The 14,176-nt window shown below is 42.7% G+C and overlaps 1 protein-coding gene across 1 annotated transcript in view; it reads left to right on the forward strand.

The window, feature by feature from the left end:
- The first annotated feature begins 4,318 nt into the window (after nt 1-4,318).
- The window catches only part of LOC120977383 (sodium- and chloride-dependent neutral and basic amino acid transporter B(0+)-like), a 79,493-nt gene continuing 69,635 nt past the window's right edge, over nt 4,319-14,176 (forward strand). The window contains exons 1-2 of the mRNA XM_040405311.1: nt 4,319-4,483; nt 9,807-9,951. Of these exons, the coding sequence (XP_040261245.1) occupies nt 4,427-4,483; nt 9,807-9,951 (202 nt within the window). The 5' untranslated portion in view covers nt 4,319-4,426. The remainder of the gene's footprint in view (nt 4,484-9,806; nt 9,952-14,176) is intronic.

Below are 14,176 nucleotides of genomic sequence, written 5' to 3' on the forward strand. Positions count from 1 at the left end.
CAAGAATGTATTCAATTCCTTTTTTCGAAGAGTACTGATTGCACAACACCAAATGCCATTGAAGGGAAAATTACAGCTCTCACTTTATGCATTATTGACTCATTGAATTGACTGGATTAGACAAAATTGGAAATCACCTACGGTATTGTTGCATTTTTTTATATTCTTTTACTTTCTGAATGATCAATATTTTCCTTCTTGGAGGGACTCTGAGCACTTTTATAAACTGCAGTCTATAAGACCGTCACAATTGCTAAAAATCTTTATTATTTTGTGACGTAAAATAGTCTAAGGCTATTTTCACACTAGTGTTTTTGCTGGATCCTGCAGGGTCCAGCAAAAACGTTTCTGTTACTGATAATACAACTGTCTGCATCCATTATGAACGGATCCAGTTGTATTATCTTTAACATACCCAAGACTAATCCATCATGAACTCCATTGAAAGTCAATGAAGGACGGATCCGTTTTCTATTGTGGCAGATTGTGGCAGAGAAAACTGATCCGTCCCCATTGACTTGCATTAGGGGTCATGCCGGATCCGTCTTGCTCCGCATCCCAGGATGGAAAGCAAACTGTTGCGGTTTGCTCTCCGGTATGGGAACGCAACTAAACAGAATGGAATGCATTTTGGAGCATTCCGTCCTGTTCAGTTCAGTTTTGTCCACATTGACAATGAATGGGGACAAAACTGAAGAGTTTTTTTTTCCGGTATTGAGCCCCTATGACCGATCTCAATACCGGAAAGCTAAAACGCTAGTGTGAAAGTAGCCTTACAGTATGGCATATGCCATGATTGCACTATAATTTGTAACCATATTTATTATTTCGCTCATCGCTAATGGCTACACTTGAAGAAACATACTAAACTAGGAAATTTCCACCAACAACCGATGAAAAGCTAAATCCAAATCTATTCGATATACATGTATAGTAAATAAATTTGGCTTTTACTTCTCTTTAGTTGATGCTATAAAGATCCCTCATGTACTTTGCTATACCTGGGACGCAGCCCCATGAATCCAACACTTCAGCGGACTTAAATATGGTAGTAAGCTGTGGTGCAGTGGTGTGCTCCTGTAGTGGGACAATTTATTTAAAGTAATTCAATGAAATTACATACTTAGGCTACTTTCACACTAGTGGCACAGACCTCCGGCAGGCTGTTCAGTCGGGTGAACAGCCTGTCGGATCCGTCCTGCCACTAGTGACCATGTGCCTCCAGACTGCAGCTTTGTCCCCATTGACTATAATGGGGGTGGGGGCTGAGTTCCGGCGAGTCACGGCAGCGCACGGCGAGAGGCTGCCGGAATAAATGTCAGACATGTCGTAGTTTTACTGTGTAATGAAGTCAGGCGGCACAGCGTACTGGTTGAGGGGTGCTCGGTTTGTGTGGACGTAATCCCAAAATCAGAAGAATGAAAGAAAACCGGCACTCCCAAAAATCTTTGCTGGGACGCGCGGCGTTTCGGCACTCACAGGTGACTTTTTCAAACAAGAAGTGAGCAGCAGTATGAGTGCTGCAGTATGTCGTAGTTTTATTCCGGCAGCCTCTCGCCGAGCGCTGCCGTGCCTCGCTGGAACTCCTCCCCCAACCCCATTATAGTCAATAGGGACGGAGTGGCAGTCCGGAGGCACGCGGTCACTTGCGGCAGGATGGATCCGACAGGCTGTTCACCCGACGGAACAACTTGCCGGAGGTCAGTGCCACTAGTGTGAAAGTAGCCTTAAAGCTCAAATAAGAGAACAGAGCTTATGTCTTCTTTTTTTATTAATGTGTAATATCCTGGACATTTCACCAATTTAACCCTTTTAGTGACCACCAATATGCCATTTTACAGCAGTCACTAAGAGATCTTGACTTCAGAGCACGCAAATAAATACAGCATTGCTAAAATACAGTCACAGGCAATATACATAACTATGACATACTGTACAGTGGTGACTCACAAGTGACATACCTGATTGGAATCATTCACTTACCTTTTATGCTCCATCCAGCCCAGAGTACCATGATAACTTTTCCTAATGACTGCAGAATTTGCTGCTTCTAGTGCTGTTTTGGAAGAAAGATGGAGAATGCTGCCATGAGGGAAAGGTAGGAATCTTCAGCAGCAACCTGCAGGGGCAGTGCTGTGAGAAGCACTCTCCCTCTGACGCTCCATGGGGCTGTTTAGTGACTTGAGGGCACACCTTGGTACTACAGGTGAATGGTGGTGACAATAACCAGGTCCGTTCATTGCAGTAAATATGGCAGCACAAATAGCACAAATAGCAGCAAAAGGCACAGTTCACATGTAGATGACAGCGTATGGATACTTTAAAGTCATCCAGCAGAGCCGCAGGCTTACAATAAGGTTTTTGCTAAATCCTTCTGCAATTCCCCGGCTGAGGAGTGTAGAACTGATATACCCATGGCCAATCCATCTCAAAGTATGGGGGATGCTTTAGGGTGCTTCCATCAGCGCTATTTATTTTCTTTCTTCTGCCTCTTTTTTTTTTTGTGGAGAAAAAAGTCCTGCATGCAGGATTTTTCTCTCCACTATTTTTGATGAACTTTATGATGGAGACCCTGAACAGAGCCTTGGCCATAAATTAGCACAATAACTAGTCTGAGTCCATTACATGGCCTTGTTGGGTTCTACACCTTCTAATCTCCTTCTCTTTGGAGTACTCTGGTAATATGGCTGCTTTCTGGACAGTTGTAGGCTCAAAGACCAGGGTTCTCTGAACTTAGACCTAGTTGTGCGGAGGTCTTTCAAACATGTTTTTCTTTCAAGCTGTTTCAGACAAGTCTATAATCTATCTAGCCAGGGGGAAGACCTGGTTCCACACCCTGACAACCGAAAACAGTTTGCCAGGTTATACAAATTGCAGCATTTAACTTAAATATTACATTAATGCTGTTAATAGTAATTAACCCTTTGCAGTAGTCCTTCTGGGGTACTTCACTGCCAGTGGAGAAGTGGAAAGAGGAAGGGGAGAAAGCTGCTGCCAGTGGGTAAGGGGCGAGAAGGGGGTCAATATTGCAGCCAGTGGGGAAGGCAGGGAAGAGAATGCTGCTATTAGTGGGAAAAGGGGAAAGTACCATTTCCAGTGCAAAGTGGAGGAAAGGGGGGGTAATACTTCTGCGAGTGGTTGAAGGATGAGAAAGGTGGAATTCTGAGACTTCATTTATAGGAGAAGTAGTGGGAAGAATGTTGCTGCTACGGCGGTAGTGGTGGGGACAATGCTACCTTCAGTATGGGAGTGGTGAAGAAAATGCAGTCAGTGAAGAGAGTTTGATAGGCTTCCTTCTTAATCCTCTGTGGTGTCTTTCTAGTCTCCAGACTGTAGGCAAGCACTGGATGCAAGACCTGTACACTCATTACTATGTAACCATGATGGCACAGCAGGTCCCTTACCCCTTCTGACTCAAAATTAAGGGCAGCAAGCATCTCTGCAGATGTGCCATTCTCTGTAGTCAGGAAAGGGGATGTTGGATTTCAACACGCCCAATCCTTTATTCTCGTGGGAGGTAAGCAGCCACCATAGTTGTCTGACAGCAGCATATTCCCTTCTCTCCATAAATAAGACATGCATACTTGTCCAAGTATGCATATCACACCTGTGGGTGAAACATTCAGCTGAGAGCTATTTAAAGTGTTTGACCATCTTAAGTGTTAATTATGATCCTATGTCTTCTCTAAGTGGCAAGTCTTGTTCAGGAGTAGAAACAACGACTGCTTTCATCCAAAACAGTGCCACACCTGTTTAAAGGTTGTGTCTGGTATTGTAGCTCAGCCCCATTGACTTAAATGTGATTACATTGCAGCACCACAAACTGGTCTTTTTTTGTGAAACTTGGTTATTGGTATTTAACAGTCTATCAGCATCCAATACATGAATTCTTCAGTTGATAATGTCAAAAACATCAGCTTTGAGGCATCTCTGGTGCTCCTTATTTGGAGTATTTTGGAGTGTATAAAATAGAATTGTCTATGGCACCCAAAGAAGCCTAATTTTCCATTATGAGTAGACACGTGTTAAATAGCACGACGATACACATGAAGCCACCAGTGAATTCTCCTGAAACAAATATCAACGGCAATATATTGTTTATGGGATACGGTTATACAATTACATGTCATTTTTTTGTGCAAAGTCTACTTCAGGAACATGTTAATTATGGTATATCTGCATAATTGAATCTAAGTATTAACTTTTAACTTATGATGATGTCTTTCATGTGTCCTGCTGTATTAAGTAACAACCGAGGGAGGTGCCAGTTGCCAGTTACACACCTTAGTGAATAGGAAAAAAAAAACATTGCCAGCTATGTAAGGCTTAAAAGCTCCTCAATTTTTTACATTTCACCAGCACAGCCCAAGAGTGAAAACCCAAGGAACATCTCTACTGGGTAAAGAAGCCTTGAAGTCTAATCATCATGGGTATGAAAGACATTCTGAAACTGAAGAATAAAACATCTTCTGGTGGAAATAAGGTGAGTAGACAAATAACTACTTAAGCTCCTAAAGAGTTTGCAACTTGCATGAAAGGAGTAAATGAATAACTCATGGAAACAAATTCTAGACTGCAAAGGAATAGCTAATTCACAGAAGTACAACAGGTACTCTGCCAAGTAGATACAGGTGAAACTCGGAAAAATTGAATATCGTGCAAAAGTTCCATTTATTTCAGTAATGCAAATTAAAAGGAATTGCATTAATGCAGCTTAATAGTAGAATTTTGTGAAAAGGTTCAATTTTCTAGGCTCAAAGTGTCACACTCTAGTCAGCTAATTAATCCATACCCCCTGAGCAAAGGGGACCTCATAATTGTGACTTTGGGGTTTCATAAGCTGTAAGCCATAATCATCCAAATTATAACAAATAAAGGCTTGAAATATCTCGCTTTGCTTGTAATGAGTCTGTCTCATATGTTAGTTTCACTTTTTAAGTTGCATTACTGAAATAAATTAACTTTGCACGATATTCTAATTTTTCGAGTTTCACCTGTATGCCCACTGTTAGGATAAAATTGTATTTACATCGGCTGAGATACCTTTTATAGGTGATACGAAATGATGGACATAAATTGACTTCTTTGCCTTTCTGGACTACTAAAAGATCTTATAGAACAAGCTTTTCCTAATACATAATCACTTAATATGGTTCTTTATGTAAAAATGTATAGCATTTCTTGCATTTGCAAAATATATGCTGTAATAACAAATTTGGTCCTCAAGTGTACAATAATTAGCTCTTATCAGCCAAACCAGACATACGCATCTGTAGACAGCACTGTGTCAGCATTCTAGCCCCTAATCAGTACAGAAAACAGTACTGATTGACTGTATGAGACACTCTAGACACACTTGAGGAGATATTCTCATTGAAGAAACAAAGCAATATAGAGACTTATTTTTCTGGCAATGCAATACCCATCTATAGACAGCACAATTTTGGTGTTCATCTATAGAGAGCAAAAAAAAATGCCCCCTTGTGCTGCATCTAAGGCATATGATGCTACCAACCAGTACCTTGCTCTATACCTCCAAGTGCAAGAGCCCAAAAACAGTGTTGTCTACAGATGGGGGTCTCTGGTCCTGCTCCTATGAGCAAACTATAGTGTCTTAAGTGCCCATATAAGCTTTCACAGGAATCTGTTTTAGAATCCTTGGGGGAAGGCTGGTAAAGCCTTTTCCATCACCTTCAAAATTAAGGAGATATTCTTTAGAAGCAGCGTAAAAAAAAAACTAGCATGGCCATTAGGGACTCTGCCTTTTGCTGTTCTGAGTTGAGTCACATCAGTTTGCATTTACATAGACCAGAACAGATTTGGACTATAGACCTACACAGCAGCTTTGGGAATAATGCTTTCAGCGGAATATAATACAATGACACCTAGGGTCCATATATTGCCACCACATTTAAGTCAATATTATACCAGCAACAACTTGGTGTCCCACAACAAGGTTCCAGTTGAGTTGCAGGAAGTCCAGGTATGGTCATAATGTGAATGCTAACATAAAGCCACAATAAGGCTGTTTAGTACATATTTTAACATAGCACACTTTAAATACAGTACAGACCAAAAGTTTGGACACACCTTCTCATTCAAAGAGTTTTCTTTATTTTCATGACTATGAAGGCATCAAAACTATGAATTAACACATGTGGAATTATATACATAACAAACAAGTGTGAAACAACTGAAAATATGTCATATTCTAGGTTCTTCAAAGTAGCCACCTTTTGCTTTGATTACTGCTTTACACACTCTTGGCATTCTCTTGATGAGCTTCAAGAGGTAGTCCCCTGAAATGGTCTTCCAACAGTCTTGAAGGAGTTCCCAGAGATGCTTAGCACTTGTTGGCCCTTTTGACTTCACTCTGCGGTCCAGCTCACCCCAAACCATCTCGATTGGGTTCAGGTCCGGTGACTGTGGAGGCCAGGTCATCTGGCGCAGCACCCCATCACTCTCCTTCATGGTCAAATAGCCCTTACTTTCAAAGTTTTCCCAATTTTTCGGCTGACTGACTGACCTTCATTTCTTAAAGTAATGATGACCACTCGTTTTTCTTTACTTGCTGCTTTTTTCTTGCCGTAATACCAATTCTAACAGTCTATTCAGTAGGACTATCAGCTGTGTATCCACCTGACTTCTCCTCAACGCCACTGATGGTCCCAACCCCATTTATAAGGCAAGAAATCCCACTTATTAAACCTGACAGGGCACACTTGTGAAGAGAAAACCATTTCAGGGGACTACCTCTTGAAGCTCATCAAGAGAATGCCAAGAGTGTAAAAAGCAGTAATCAAAGCAAAAGGTGGCTACTTTGAAGAACCTAGAATATGACATATTTTCAGTTGTTTCACACTTGTTTGTTATGTATATAATTCCACATGTGTTAATTCATAGTTTTGATGCCTTCAGTGTGAATCTACAATTTTCATAGTCATGAAAATAAAGAAAACTCTTTGAATGAGAAGGTGTGTCCAAACTTTTGGTCTGTACTGTACATGCAAATTCAGAAAATGGTACTACATTTTATATACACAGAACAGAAATATCCACTTTGAATGTGTTAGAAACAATGTAAATAACCTTAATGCCTTTCAAACTCCATTGACCATTTAGAAGGAATACTTGCTTTTTGTTCCTTGTCCAAGATGTACGTTAATATTTAACTTTGTGTACCATAATTGCTGCCATTAAGTATTATTCCTTACTGCCTCCATTTTCGCCTCCTCATTATATCCTTTAGAGAGTCATTGTAGATAACCTATTGATGGTTATGCGTTTCACAAGTACACCTACAAGTGGGTTAATATGGCCAGGCCGGCATGATGTCGTTTGGATGGAGGACTTTTTCTTGGATATAGCTAGGGGGGAATTGGATTAGGTGTATAGAGAAAGGAAGTGGGGAACATATGCTCAGCATGCAAAGCAACTTTTTCAAGTTAGTTAATCCTTGGAAATGGTTTGAAGGTGGGTAGTTAAATCCCAGGTATGGTTTTTCGAGGTTGCATTTGATGGTCTGGCTCTTTTTTTTATTTTTTTGTGCCCTACAAGGCAAGTATCAGGCATCCTCAGATGGTTGTAACTCAGTGGGTACGATTGAGGGGGTGCATAATCAGTGCAGGTGGATTTTCACAAAGTTTTTGCAGATCCAGGGATTTCTCCATTTAATTGATTTTACAGTTTGGTCATTTTAAGATGAGAGGTTAAGCCTGCTTTCACATGATCAATGTTTCCATCCAGCTGCTGTCCAAGCTTGGAATGGACAGCATTTTAAATTGACTCATTCACAGGGATGATATTTTGCAATGGCCTTTAGTAGATCCAAAGAAAGTTGAAGCTATTTGAAGAGAAGGCAGCACTCTTGCAAGTGCTGTCTTCTCTGCTCGGTTTACCTGCTTGCCACAGCAATTGCAGTGGGGAAGAGATGTAATTGCCAGTATGTGCCATACTTGTAATTACACTGCACACTACTGCAATTGCTGCAGAGAGCAGGTAAACAGAGCAGAGAAGGCAGCACTTGCAAGAGAGCTGTCTTCTCTTTAAACAGCTGGTCCAACTGCCAGCACCCCCGCCTATCTCATATTGATGACCTATTCTGAGGATAGGTCATCAATAGTAAAAAGCATACAACTCCTAAAAATTATTTCTGTGGCCAAGTTTACACAACATATGGTGTTCTGTAGGGTAGGGGAGTGTGTGCAGGCTTTTGGGTATGCCCCATGATGAGATGCAGTGCTTTGGATATGGCCCATAACATATAGGGGAGAATTTATCATGAGGGGAATATTTAAAGTCAGTTTTTCTTGAGTCTGTGTTGGTGTACTTTATGTCACATTTATCAAATGTCTCATGTTGTTTGATAAATTTGTCTCATCCTTAAAAGGCTTCTGTCACCCCACTAAACTCATATTTTTTTTTGTGTACTTATAATCCCTATCCTGCCATATTGCCATACATTATGTTATTAATAATTTTCGCTCAGTAGATTTAGCAAAAAACTTACTTTTATGATATGCTAATTACCTTTCTACCAGCAAGTAGGGCGTCTACTTGCTGGTAGCAGCCGCAGAAAACCGCCCCCTCCTCTTGTTGATTGACAGGGCCAGCCGCGATCTCCTCCTCCGGCCAGCCCTGTCAGCATTTCAAAAATCGCGCGCCTGTGTTGATTCGGCGCAGGCGCTCTGAGATAAGGAGGCTCGCCTCCTCAGCACTCCCTCAGTGCGCCTGCGCCAATGACGTCTTCTCTTTCGGTGATGTCATCGGCGCAGGCGCACTGAGGGAGTGCTGAGGAGGCGAGCCTCCTTATCTCAGAGCGCCTGCGCCGAATCAACACAGGCGCGCGATTTTTGAAATGCTGACAGGGCCAGTCGGAGGAGGAGATCGCGGCTGGCCCTGTCAATCAACAGGAGAAGGGGGCGGTTTTCTGCGGCTGCTACCAGCAAGTAGACGCCCTACTTGCTGGTAGAAAGGTAATTAGCATATCATAAAAGTAATTTTTTTGCTAAATCTACTGAACGAAAATTATTAATAACATAATGTATGGCAATATGGCAGGATAGGGATTATAAGTACACACAAAAAAAAAAGAGTTTAGTGGGGTGACAGAAGCCCTTTAAACCTAACACTTTTGTCTAGAAAAGCTAGTCTAGTTTTCCTACTCCACCCTGCTGCTGGAGAGAGATGGCAAATTTTTTTGTGACTTTCTCAATGATAATTCTGAAATGACAATCATTGATACAGCTAACCACACCCACTTTTTGGCAAGCAAATTCAAAAAGTCGCAAAAGCCTTATTATTATTTTTGAAGCCAGAATTCTGGAGTCAAATTGTGATAAATCAGATCCATAGAGTCCGGTGACTATTGGTCATGATAAGATGCAGTGCATAGTATGATAATTAGTAATTTGAACAAACTAGAAAATAACGTCACCATTTCAGGCTTTGTCCACCTTATTCTATATGACTTGGTTATGCCAATAATACAGATATAGGGGGTCATTTATTATCAAGATATACACCTATATTAGGCATATTGCTGGCGCAGATCGCAGTGCAGTGGTTACTTGTGCCAGAATCTGCGACTTTTCCCCGCTCATGCCAGGTCTAGGAAAATGGGCCAGCAGGTCCGTCTCATTCATCATATTCTACGCCTGTTTTAGGCGTAGAAAATGGTCTAAATGTAAGACAGCTTCCTTGCTGTCTTACATTTAGACTGGTGCTGCACTGCTACAATTTTATACTAAAAATGTTGTGCTTATGACAATTATATGAAGCAATTAATTAGGATGTTATTTCTCAAGGACTCTCATGTGGACTCCAATGATGAAAACAAGGAACGTGGAAACTGGTCCCGAAAATCAGACTATTTGTTGTCTATGATCGGCTATGCTGTTGGTTTGGGGAATGTCTGGAGATTTCCTTATCTTGCATACAAGAATGGAGGAGGTAAAGATTTTCCAAATACTTTTTAAAGAAATGCAGATGTTAATTTGCTATAAAGAAAGACATTTCATACATCACAGAAGCTGGGTCGAATCTATTGTCACTAAGTCTCAGTTCACAGGCACTTGCGTCCATTAATAAATCCACAACAGATATCAACCTTGACCCATGGATTGACTGTATGATGACGTCTGTTGAGGTTCTGTTACTGCATTCTGCTCTATTCTTCTCAACAAATATGACCAAATCTGCGATAGAGCCTCCTGATGTAACATTTGACATAGATATGAAAATAGCCAATATACAGTAAATTCAGTATATTGGGCAGACTAGATGGGCCAAATGGTTCTTATCTGCCGACACATTCTATGTTTCTATGTTTCTATACAAAACTTAGATGAATCAATCCTTACAAGTTTTCACATTATGTTGAGTACAACATAAATTAAAGTGTTAAAATTTAACTAAGAAAAACATACGTGACTAAAACGTAATATGGCAGACCCATTATTAGATTAACCATTTAACATAGTAACATAGTAACTAGAGATGAGCGAATCAAAGTTGACGAAGTGGAATTCAATTCGAATTTCAGGAAAAATTTGATTTGCACCGAATCCGAATTTCGTCACACTTCGTTGTAACAAATCGCATTTTTGTGTGAGGACATGGAGAAAGAAACTCTGGGAAGGCGGGATCACCCCCCATAATGCCATTCATGCAGCCAATCAGCAGCCAGCAAGCCCTGTGATGTCACAGCCCAATAAATAGCATCAGCCATCTTGGATTCTGACATTTTTTTTTTTACCATGGAACTGTATGGTGAACGGACGCCACTGTACGGCATCAGTCTGAGGCATCTGTTAGCATTTTTGGTATGTATTTAAATGGATGGCATAAATAGGATGTGAACCCAGCTCTAGTGTCAGAATAAGCACAGTACACAGCAGAGCAGCGTGGCGAAGAGGGGAGGCCGCCATGTACTGACAGAGCGCTACCTGGTCCTGGTGGTCAGGAATGAGGACTGCGTTTCCCAAGGATCATTTTTCTACAGTGCATTATACAGGGCACCGTATAATACACTAGAATCTATATAATTTAAAGAAATTAGCCCTACCCCCGAATAATAATACAATTAGGTGGTCATTTATTATATAGAAATACATCTATGTTAGGAGTATTTCTGACACAGATTGTGGCGCAAAGGTCCTTAGCACCGCAATCTGCATATTTTTCCTGCTTATGCTAGGTCTAAAAAAAAATAGCGTGGGCAGGGAAAGGGATATAGTTATGGTCATCCAGTTATTGAATACCACCACCATACATTGATAACACCTCTGTACAGTGACCAGATAACACAGCCATACCGTGACTGGATAAAAGGGTACAAGAGGGCACAGTACAGGGAATGACTAGGGGCACTGCACAAGGTGTGGTAAGAGGGCACAATGCAGGGTATAAGGGGGCACAGTACAGAATGAGGGGAACAGAACAGGGTGGGGGGCACAGTCACATGACCCTGTGACATTATAAGGTACTTATGGTGAATGCGGTTCATACGCCACCATAATGAAAGGCAGAGAAGTGAGACAGGGGTATGTTTATGTGGATAGAGATAAAAAAAAGTAACTCTCAGCCAGTACAGGCCCCAAAAATTAGCCAATTGGCATTTACCTGACAGCAAAGAACTTTGGATTCTGTGTCTGGAGGTACATTAGGCGGTCACAGGATAAAAATTTAACTGTTGGCCAGTACATGCCCAAAAAATTAGACAATAGGCCTTCACCTGACAGTAAAGAACTTTGGATTCTGTGGCTGGAGGTACATTAGGCAGTCACGGGATAAAAATGTAACTGTCGGCCAGTACAGGCCCCAAAAAATTAGGCATTCACCCGACATAAAAGGCCTTTTATGCCGCTGTATATACATAAAGCAAGGACCATTCTTTGTTCTGGGTTGTGGCGGATATGTGTGTGCTGGCATGATGAAATTCAATTACATGTGGTCATCACAGGTGTTGACTTCCTCCGAGATCCATGCCTCATTCATTTTTAAAAATGTGAGGTAGTCCACACTGTTGTGAGCTAGGTGAGTGCACTTATCGGTCACAATCCCCCCTGGACACTCGACGAGGGGCAAGCCAAAAGTTCCATGGCAAACTGTGCCAGCTCTGGCCACAGGTCAAGCCTGCACACCCAGTAGTCAAGGGATTCCTCGCTTCTCAGAGCGTCCACATCAGCTGTTAAACCGATGTAGTCGAACACCTGTCGGTCTAGGTTTTCCTGAGGCTGGATCCAGAGGGCGGCTGTCGATGGGTTGGCTGCAAGAATGATCTCATATCCAAAATGACCAACACATCTTCAAACCCCCCTTTTTTTGCAGGCGCTGTAGGATTGGTTCCCGCACTGGTTTCGCTGTGGAGATTTCTCTGCCAGTGCCCACAACAGCAGAATGCAGTATCTCTCGCAGCAAGGCCTGGAAATGCTGCATTCTGCCAGCCCTCTGTGATGTTGGTAACATGTCCGCCATTTTGTGTTTGTACCAGGGGTCTAATTACATAGCCACCCAGTACAGGTGATTTCCCTCTCTTTATATCACCCCTCCTCCTATTGTAGGGCGTGGATTATAGTTCTCATTTCAGTTGTAGCTCTTGCTTTAGTATCTTCACTTGTAGCTATCAGTTCACTGGACCTGTGTTCTGCTGCAGCAAGCACTCCGGATATTGCCAGCTGTCCTTGGATCCGTCTTCTCTGCGGCTGCAACACCTTCAGCTAAGTGTACAGACATTGTTGTGTACCTGATTGTTTTCTGACTGGATCTGAGGTGGCCACGGTTCCCTCCATATACTGAGTAGGGCACCGGTGGTCGTGCCCCTTCCACTATTGTAGGGGTTACAGTGGTCTTAGGCACGTGGGCATGCCTCGTTCCGCCATTTGGATCCGGGCATGTGCTTTAGCAGCATAGGGAGAGCTTTGAGGGTCGGACAGGGGTCACCCTTTATCCTCCCTAGTTTGGGTCCGGTCAGTAGCTCTTTTACTGTGTATACTATTGTTGCTCACATACAGCCGTGACAGGAGAATCTATATAATTTAAAGATATTATCCCTACCCCCTGAATAAAAATACAATTAGGTGGTCATTTATTATATAGAAATACATCTATGTTAGGCTATTTCTGACTCAGATTGTGGCGCAAAGGTCCTCCCCCCAGCAACGGACAACACCAGAGAGAATCCTGAAAAGTTGAAAGCTTGCTCTTATTGCTTCTCCTCCTCCTCCTCCCCTTCCCAGCAACCATCCTCCTCTGACTCCTCTTCAGACTCCTGCTGACTTGTCTTAGATGGAGTAGGCCCCCTGGGAATTCCTTCAGCATTGCGACTTCCTCATCTTTCAGCTCCTGTTTCTCGACGGCTTGATCAATGACGCGACGCAATGCACGCTCCAGAAAGAAGACGTAAGGTATGATGTCACTGATGGCACCTGGGCTGCGACTGACCAGTTTAGTGATCTCATTAAATGGCTGCAGAAGTCTGCATGCATCACGCATGAGCAGCCACTGGCGCGGTGAAAAGAAACCAAGCTCCCCAGAACCTCTTCTGCCGCAGAGTTCGTACAAGAAGTCGTTAACGGCACGGCAGCCTATCAAGCATAAACAAGGTGGACTTCCAGCGCGTCGGACAGTCACGAATCCGACGTCTGAGGGCAAGTTGTGTCGCCGCTGAACGTCAGCAAGGCGAGCCATGGCCGTGTAAGATCTTCTAAAATGGCCAGATATTTTCCTGGCCTGCCGCAAGACATCGTGGACCCCGGGGTATTTGGCAATGAATCGCTGCATGACTAAGTTCAGGATGTGTGCCATGCATGGCTCGTGTGTCATTTTGCCCTGTTTCAGTTTCACACCACTTTACCAACTGTCTAATTGAGTGAGGTTAGCTACTGATCGGCCTATGACCGCAGAGCTGAAAGGAGTGCAGGACTGGTGTGGCTCTTGGCTTCCAGGCACAACAGCCACAGCACGGCATAGCAATGTCTCAATTGGCACGTCAAATAGGTTCTGGGGAGCTTGGGGGGTGCAGCGGAAGAGGCGGTAGTAGTGGAAAAGAAGGAGTCAGCCGAGGAGGAGACGGAGGATGGAGTAGGAGGAGGAGAAGAAGAGGCAGGCCTGCATGCAATCCGTGGCAGTAACACCAAATCCACATGGGTGCCACGGGTTACATACTTGACAGCCG

Source organism: Bufo bufo, chromosome 8, assembly GCF_905171765.1.
Source record: "Bufo bufo chromosome 8, aBufBuf1.1, whole genome shotgun sequence".
NCBI lineage: Eukaryota > Metazoa > Chordata > Amphibia > Anura > Bufonidae > Bufo > Bufo bufo.